General features: G+C 42.1%; 2 protein-coding genes across 2 annotated transcripts; one reads left to right on the top strand and one right to left on the bottom strand.

The window, feature by feature from the left end:
• Positions 1-315: 315 nt before the first annotated feature.
• Positions 316-4314, top strand: BECN1 (beclin 1, autophagy related). The gene is made up of 8 exons (XM_009704981.1): positions 316-488; positions 761-897; positions 1387-1581; positions 1802-1948; positions 2456-2605; positions 2691-2751; positions 3203-3345; positions 3702-4314. Exons 1-8 carry the CDS (start codon positions 399-401, stop codon positions 3868-3870), a joined length of 1092 nt encoding a protein of 363 aa, XP_009703283.1. The 5' UTR covers positions 316-398; the 3' UTR covers positions 3871-4314.
• An 859-nt stretch (positions 4315-5173) lies between these two features.
• On the bottom strand, positions 5174-8486 carry CNTD1 (cyclin N-terminal domain containing 1). Its single transcript, XM_009704980.1, has 7 exons — positions 8315-8486; positions 8138-8213; positions 7724-7898; positions 7049-7211; positions 6403-6547; positions 5912-6008; positions 5174-5335 (listed from the first exon to the last, which is right to left on the bottom strand). Exons 1-7 carry the CDS (start codon positions 8484-8486, stop codon positions 5174-5176), a joined length of 990 nt encoding a protein of 329 aa, XP_009703282.1.
• Positions 8487-8737: the final 251 nt, after the last annotated feature.

Here is an 8737-nt window from a genome sequence, read left to right as displayed (position 1 = left end):
GTGCTGAGGAACTGCCTGGGGAAAGGGGCACCCAGTGGTGTGTCACCTCTGCTGGAGGGGCACTTGTTAGTGTTGCATTTAACAGCCTGTTTCGTGTGACCCACTTAGAACTTCCCCCGAGGGATCCGCCTGACCCTTGGGCTCCTCAGCAGGCGGTGGTGCAGCCATTTGAATACATAAATGCACAGTATTTAGGATGCTGCTTATTAGCTACAGGTTAACATAAAACACTGTCCCGATAGAGCTCTTCTGAAATGCAGGCTCCCCTGTCCTTCTGCAAGTACGGTTTGTGTATTCTTTCTTTCTGACTCTTGAACTAGTCTCAGATTTAAGTCTAGCACTAGACCTGGCTCCCCTAGACTCCCAGCACTCAACTCTCAATAAAATTCTTTCCAAGAATGATGTCAACAGAAAGCGCCAACAGTTTCACGCTGATCGGAGAGGCATCAGATGGCGGCACGATGGAAAACCTCAGCCGGAGACTGAAGGTAAGTTTTGTATGGCCTGGTAAACTCAGGTACTTTTGAATGGAGCATCTGTTTTTCTAGATGCTCTGCAAGATTAAACCATGAAGTTTCCTGTAGCACTGGCCTTCCAGTATTTTTGTTGGTGAGTGGTTCAGTAAAGCTAGCTTATTTTAAATCAAGATTTGACCTGCAATAAATACTTTGCCAACTGAAGAAGCAGAAGCTCATCTGTTGAAAACCAGCCAGCAGCTGCCTGTGGCTTCACCTGAACTAACAGTGAGCTCTTCCTGCAGGTCACTGGAGACCTCTTTGACATTATGTCTGGGCAAACAGATGTGGATCACCCTCTGTGTGAGGAATGCACAGACACTCTGCTAGACCAGCTAGACACACAGCTTAACATCACAGAGAATGAGTGCCAGAACTACAAGTGAGTGATCTGGAGGTGACATGAGACTGAGTTGCTTTATTTACAGCCTTGATCTGGCTTTCCACGATCAGTAAGAGATGTCCCTGACTTCAGTGCTTGGGGTTTTCTTTGTCTGAATGAGATGAAAAATTTACTTTTGAGAGTCCTGTGGTACAGAGCTGCTCCGGCTGAATTCTGTGAGCCCATCAGAACGACTGATCCCACCTGTCCTTGGTGCCTGTGTGGCAGCATTCCCGTGCAATCGAGGGCTTCACAGAGATGGTTACTGACAGGCAGCAACAGATCCTTGGTTACTGTCTTGCTCCTGTGGTCTCCTGTGCGCATTCCTGACTCATGGTGCAGGATCAATGTGGAGATCTCAGGATTAATGAGAGGTGCACATCCTTGTTTGCACTTCTGCTCACGTGTGCCAGCTGTCACTGAACCGGAGACTGTTGGTGGGGGGCTTCCCAGGATCCCTGTTTTGGTAATCCTGTCACTCTCCTTTAGGAGATGTCTGGAGATACTGGAACAAATGAATGAGGATGATAAGGAAAAACTGCAAACAGAACTGAAAGAACTTGCGCTGGAGGAAGAGCAACTGATTCAGGAGCTAGAAGACGTTGAGAAGAACCGCAAGATTGTGGCTGAAGACTTTGAGAGAGTCAGGGCGGAGGCAGAGCGGCTGGAGCAGGAAGAAGCTCAGTGAGTGAACTACAACTGCAATTTATGGCAGGGATTTTTAGGTAACAGATAAATGAGAATATAATGTGGAGAAACCTGTAAATAATGCCCAAATGCAAGTGGCTTGTTCTTCACAGAACTGAAGTTGGCTAGACAAAAAAAAAATAATAGTATACCTTGTGAGCAATCACTTTTCTGTAAAAGCCTGCACTTAGCTTTCTTGTCGTGCTTTTATTAAAAGGTATCAGAAAGAATACTGTGAATTCAAGAGGCAGCAGCTGGAGCTAGATGATGAGCTGAAAAGTGTGGACAACCAAATGCGCTACGCCCAGATGCAGTTGGATAAACTAAAGAAAACCAACGTGTTCAATGCAACCTTTCACATCTGGTAACGTAGACGCTGGAATATTTCATCAGTTTGCTAAGAATCTGCAACGTAGGGACATTTAAGTAATACTGCATTTGACAGGAAAGGTGCTAGTCAAGTCGTAGTTACCTCACAACAAAGCAACTGGTCACGGCTCCCAACAGTGTCAGCTGAGAGAGGTTTGTGATGCTGTGCAGATGTCCCAGTAGACTTTTCCCTAACCTTGGTAACAAACCGGGACCTACTGTGCTAGCCAACAGTAATGCTCTGATGTCAGGCTTTACAGAGCAGGTAGCTCAGGGGGTTTGGCTGTGGGGTTTTTGTTTGTTTGGTTTCTATGAACTCTGTCATAAAAAGAGAAGAAGTAGTTGGTATTTATATACACTTTTTAACCAGAGCTCCCAAACCCTCGTTTTGCTTGGTTAGCAGTGTGCGTTCTGTAACTGCTAGTATGTGGCCCTAGTTTGGTTAGCATGCTAGAAGCTGTTCCTGCCCCAGTGTGCTTATTTATAATTCCTCTTATCACAGGCACAGTGGTCAGTTTGGCACAATAAATAACTTCAGACTTGGCCGTCTCCCCAGTGTTCCTGTAGAATGGAATGAGATCAATGCTGCCTGGGGGCAGACTGTGCTGTTGCTACATGCCCTTGCTAACAAAATGGGCCTGAAGTTTCAAAGGTATATGCAATATAATACACATTTCACTTCTGAGCCAGATAAAGACAGTTAGACTCATCTGTCTGTGAATCATATCTCCTTTCAGATACCGTCTTGTACCATATGGCAACCACTCATATTTAGAGTCCCTCACAGACAAATCAAAGGTAAGAGATCCTGCACAAGTCGAAGGACATTGACCTTGAATGCCACAGAGCCCTGGTCACACTGGGAAGATGCAGAAGACAAACAGCTCATTATGAATTTATGGTACAGGAGAGTTAGCTGCTCCGACTTCTCCAACTTAATCATATCTCACTCCATATCCTATGTCAAGCCACTCATTCTGCCATCCAATAGCATTTAAAACAACAGGATTCTTGAACTATACGCTGCAGTTGGCCACAGGAAGATAGCATGATTTGGGACGATTGTTGGTGATTAGGAACCCAAGCCTGCATGTGGTAGGCACTTACCACAAAACAAGTCACGTTTACGTGCCACAAACCATTTCTAAGCATCCTATGACAAATTTAAGCCTCACACAAGACTAAAGAGCTGCAATGACCATACCTGAAATAGAGTGCTTGGGGTGCCTGAAACAAATCTCTTTTCCAGGAGCTCCCCTTGTACTGTTCTGGAGGCCTAAGGTTCTTCTGGGACAATAAGTTTGATCATGCAATGGTGGCTTTCCTGGACTGTGTGCAGCAATTTAAAGAGGAAGTGGAAAAAGGTGAAACTCGGTTTTGTTTGCCTTATAGGTGAGTGTTGCTATATAACATATCAATTTTAAATTAACACCTCATATGCTGTCCTGCACAGCACTAACTGATGTCTGGATGAGTCTACAGCACGGCTTGCTGTTTCAGTCCTGTCTTTCTGGAATAATCTCCTGTTCTTTATAATGTGCAGGATTACCACATTTGCTTGTAGTTTAATTGAAAGTTAGAGCTAGTTCCTCAGGTGAAGACCTGAGGCTTGCTAGTTTTCCTTTAAAAACAAAGTATTCTTACCTAGAAGAATATTAATGTCAGATTTAAATTTTAGTACTTGACGTCATGTTGAGATTAAATGCTTGCAATAGCAATGCACTAATAAAACTTTGTGTGTGATACAGGATGGACGTGGAGAAAGGAAAGATTGAAGATACAGGTGGCAGTGGTGGCTCTTACTCTATTAAAACACAATTTAACTCTGAGGAGCAATGGACAAAAGCACTAAAATTCATGTTAACTAACCTGAAGTGGGGCCTTGCCTGGGTCTCATCCCAATTCTATAACAAGTAACCATGTAAAGAACTCATCCTGGCAGCTGTAGAGTGTCTGCATTTCATTGGAGAAAGTTGAATTAAGATGTCTCTTAATATTAACCAGTACAAAATGTTTACAATACCAAAAATCCACAAGACACTTTATTTAAAATACTGTTATTACAAGTAGTATATAGAAAAGCAATATGTAAAGTTATATCATTGAGCTGAACAGAATAAAAAGAAATCGGCTATTAAATAGATGCTATACTGGTACTTTTGGGGTTTATAGATACACGTATAGATTAGTGTCGAACTTCAACACACCAGTGAGTTTGATACTAGTCTGTTACAGCTTAACACACGGGTTAGAAAAGCAAAATGTTACAAACACAGGGAAGAATGTGGAAGAACTCACAGAAGCTCTGCTTGGTCATTAAAGAGTAACTACAGTTTGAAATTAAATATTTTCTAAGTCATATCAGCACTTCTTTGTGCCACTGAACTTAAGAAGGTTTGATACTGTTTAAAATACTGTTAGCTATGGTGATATTAACTATTTGTAATACTTCCTGCAGCCTGTTCTTGCACAGAGGTGCACTGAGTAAATAATAAAACACTGTTCTACACAAAGAGTGCTTTCCTCTAGCATATGCCAGGCACAGCATAAACAGCCTCTGGCACTTATGTGGACGTGCTGAATAGGCACCTGCTGTCACAACGATTGCATCGCTTTCAAAACTAGTGGGATTCTGTCCTTTCCACAACACTGGTCAACTAGCTGGCTTTCTTAGGGTAAGAGCAAACAGGCTGTGAGCACTGGCAAAGAGGGAACACAGTAACAAGCAGCCTGGCTGCGGCAGGCTGCCTAAGACAATAATTAATTTTTTAAAAAGCAGCAAGTGAAGAAAGAGTACAGCCCTGTTTGTAATGACTGGGTGGGTGAGCTCCTTCTAGCAATACCGATTACCAAGCAGAACACCATGCACGTTAATGCCTTCTCAAAACATGACTCTTAAGAGAGTTTTCTCTTTATTCAAAGGACACTTACGTTGACAACTTAGAAGTTGTAGCTCTTACAATAAAGCTTTTGGTGCTGGAAGAGGTATTTCTAAATGCTCCTGTGTGCCTCCCTTCACAGCACTAGTGCATTGCCTGAAAGGACAAGCTTTTCTAATGAACACGTAACCTACAAAGTGTTACAGAACACCTGGTGTTCAAAACTAAAAGTAAAACCAAATTGCGTTGGGTGCCCTGTGCAGTATCACAGAAGGTGGACTATTAGCAGCAGCGTAACAGTTTGCTACCGATACGCTAGCAACTGGCCATAGAAGCTAGTTTTATTTAAGAGGCATAATTCTGTTCGCTGGAGCTTTTGTTCCACAGTTCCTATAGGGCTGCGTTGGAGTGGTACTGCCAACGATGTGTTTCAGCACTGCATAAGAAAAGTCTAAGATACTTTGTGAAGTAATGCCAGTGATACAGTTTAAATGCTCCACGACCTTAAAAAAAAAAAAATTAAGATACTTACTTACAATGCCCAACAGACATTAGTTTACAGGCAGACTTCTTAATCCTCCAAATCTAACAAGTGGGCACAATTCAACAAAAGTTGAAGCCTCTCCGTATGTTTTTTTATTTGTTTGGGGTTTTGTTTGCTTGCTTTTTTTGTTTGTTTTGTGCTTTTTTTTATTTAATTGCTTCTACTAAAGGAGTAACATGAAAAAGCTACTATCTGTAATAGGCTGTTTGTTGTAGTATTCAGTGGCAGTTTGGGCAGAAAGTTGTCCCATGGGATTGCTTTTCCACCTGTGAACAGAATGATGTCTGTGGGAGTTTGTTCTGGCTGTAAAGAAGCTGAAGCCACTAGTGCAAGCAGAAGCCTTCCTGCGGAATTGCCCGTGTACCCTCATAACACTCTCACAAAAGTACACACGCTTCTTGCTAAAAAACCTGAAAGATGTCACCTCCCTCACACTACTCCCAGTAGAGTCTAGCTGTCTTCTTGCTATGCTTAAACATATAAACCACCTTTGCATTTTTTCCTGTAGAGTTAATGCATTCAGAAGCAACTGTACCTGCTTCCAATGGCCAGGGTTTAGTATGAACACGCTTGTGCTGATGATTCCAACAGCCAAGAGCATGAAATCTTCCTTTACTGTCAAAAACTTTGCTCTGCAGAAGTAAAAGTGTCTTCTGGTGTAAAATGATGCTAGCTTTACAGTTCAAAAGCACCTACTTCTGTAATCCCTATATAGCCTACAGACATGTTAGCTTATTCAGTCCAAATAAAGCCTGATACTGTTAACTTAAATTGGCAGTGCTAAAGCTGGATTTTTACAATTAAGTTAAACACTTCCCTAGCTTGCCCCTAAAGCAAATGTGGTGAAGCACATTGCTTTGAACTGGTATATGAAGATCAATAAACAATGCTGAAAGCCCCCCCAAATTAAATTTCTTTAAAACATGCCCCAAAAATGGCATAATGGGAATTACGCTACTACTTAGTTTTTCTTAGGGATTTAGTTTCAAATAGTTATTTTAAGTAATAGTCACATAAGCTACTTACACCTGCAGTTTGCTTGGTGTCGAATTTTCGATGGCAATCTTCAACAAAGTGTCATAGATGGTATCTCTTGTAAGATAGGAGAAGTCTAATAGTTGCATACACATCTGATGTAGTGGTTTTGCAGGAAGTAAGCAGCCATTATGTCCTAGTGCAGAGATCATACATAATCAGCCATACATTTTGAGTCACTAAACTGAATTCAAAAGAATTGTTAGTTACTGTAAGTGAGGGATGAAGATTTCTGGTGACAACTGCCCTTTGTTTCTGAATGCCACAGTCTGCCTCATGCCATAGGCTTTCTCAATCTTGGTATAATTTCACTTATTCTGAAATTTAGGTTGCCAGAGCTGGGCAAAGAAAATGCTAAATCGTTGAATAAAATGTGGCCTTACACTAGGTTTTGGGGGTTTTAAACTCTTAGTCTTTTACTGAATGAATCACAACTGGCTGTCCAAAACATTCATCAGATTCTACTAAGGACAAAGTTCTCATCTGAAAAGTAAAGCCCTGGACAATCTGAAAAGTTTCACGTGCCTTCACAGCATGCAAGAATCTGTAATATGAGACATTTTGGTTCAGATCACTAATAGCTCTATTATGCTTTTTAAAAAAAATCTTTCGCATTCTCTCCTATTAATGCTCTTACCTAAAACCTCTAGAAGCAATTCCACGTAAGCCAAAGGAGATGACACATTGATCTGGAAGTGCAGAGTTTTCAAAACGGCAAGCTCTGACTCAAGCAATTCCTGTTTAGTGTATGAGTATTTTAAGGACTGAAGAAATTTTAAAGCTGTGTCACTGTTAACTATCTGCAGAGGAAAAAAAACCACAAATTATGTTCTAGGCAATAAGGCACTTGCTAAGAACAAAGCACTTCCTTGCTTTACTTTTCCCATTGAATTTAAGCATGAGCCACTGCAGTGGTGATGCTGCCGGCTAACCCAGCGGTGTAACTTGTCTTTTAAGCTGGCATTAGAAATCCGGCTTGGACCTTCTTTCCCGCAGGTTTCCTCTACTCCACAAACCCTCCCCAGACAGGTGTGAACCCTCCATAGCCATACAATTTTCAACAACCACAGGCCAAATTTTCCTGCTGCTTGTACTTTTTTTCCCCAGTACTGGGAACATTTCCTGACAAATTGTTACTTGATGAGTGACAATCTGCCCTAAATGGAAGGGATTTAGGTCTCCATTTCAGTATTCTTTGCATTTCATTATCACTATTGTCTTTCAAAGAGGAAATCTATTTAAGAGAGATTAACATACTATATAATTTACTATACTGCTAAAAATATTATAAGAAAATGTTTAGCCGGCTTACATTATAGTGTAAGGAAAGCTTGCTTGCAAGCTGAACGCATGACACAAGTCGCAGGACAAATGTGTCATATATCTGATCTTTCAGAGAGCTCCAGCTGCTCCCTTGTCCTTGTTCACGATTTTTAACGTTCTCTCTGGAGGACTTACAGATTTGTTCTACTTGCTTGATCATAAACCTACAAAACCCACAATTGCTCAGAAAACAGTTCTGTTCTGCTAAGAAAAAAGAAGAAAAGCAATTCTGCATGTACTCAGAATATACAGATAGCTGTTAATTTGAATTAAATGAGTGAAGAGACAAAGCTCTAGACATGTAAAAACACATTATACATTGTTTGTGAGTGGTATAGAGCATGCACAGCATAACCATATGAGACAAATGAGAAATGCACTGAGCATTCAGGGTATTTATTACCTTTCAAGTAATTCCACTGCTTGGTACCTTGCCAATTGATCCAAATGCCATTTTTCAGACAAAAGGAATATAAATTCTGCAAAGAAGTGCAACAGTCACTCACTTCAGTCAAGTGAGACTATTTATACATCTGTTAACCACCTCAGGAGTCCACTGCAATTGAGAAAAGAGTCTCACCCACTATCTGTGTCTCTTTGAAGCATCCAGCCTGACCGGACAGTTCGCTCAGGTACTGTTCATTTTCCGTGGCCAAATGGATCAGCGTATCCTCAATAATCTCAGAAGTGACCTCACCAAAGACAGGGCCTGGGTCACAGCACCGGGATACTGCTTGCACCTGGGACCCCATTTAGCAGTTCAGGTCAGAAGCCTTAAGGACGATAACTGTTTCAACAGCACCACAGCACTTTCTCACCACTGCTGGGAAAGGGCCCTGAGAGCCCCTGCCACAGTCATAAAAGGGAAGCTCCAACACCTGGGCAACGATACTGCTTTTGGGAAGGAGCCCAAGTAGGCCGGTCGGTCACCCGCCCGCGAGGCAGGCCCGCGCACGGCTCGCAGAAGGGCCCCGGCTCTCTGCAGGGCCCCACCTCAGCGCCT

The sequence above is a fragment of the Cariama cristata genome, unplaced genomic scaffold, assembly GCF_000690535.1.
Source record: "Cariama cristata isolate BGI_N322 unplaced genomic scaffold, ASM69053v1 scaffold35147, whole genome shotgun sequence".
Classification (NCBI taxonomy): domain Eukaryota; kingdom Metazoa; phylum Chordata; class Aves; order Cariamiformes; family Cariamidae; genus Cariama; species Cariama cristata.
The sequence above is the reverse complement of the archived record's forward strand: the minus strand, read 5'-3'. Positions and strand labels throughout refer to the sequence as shown.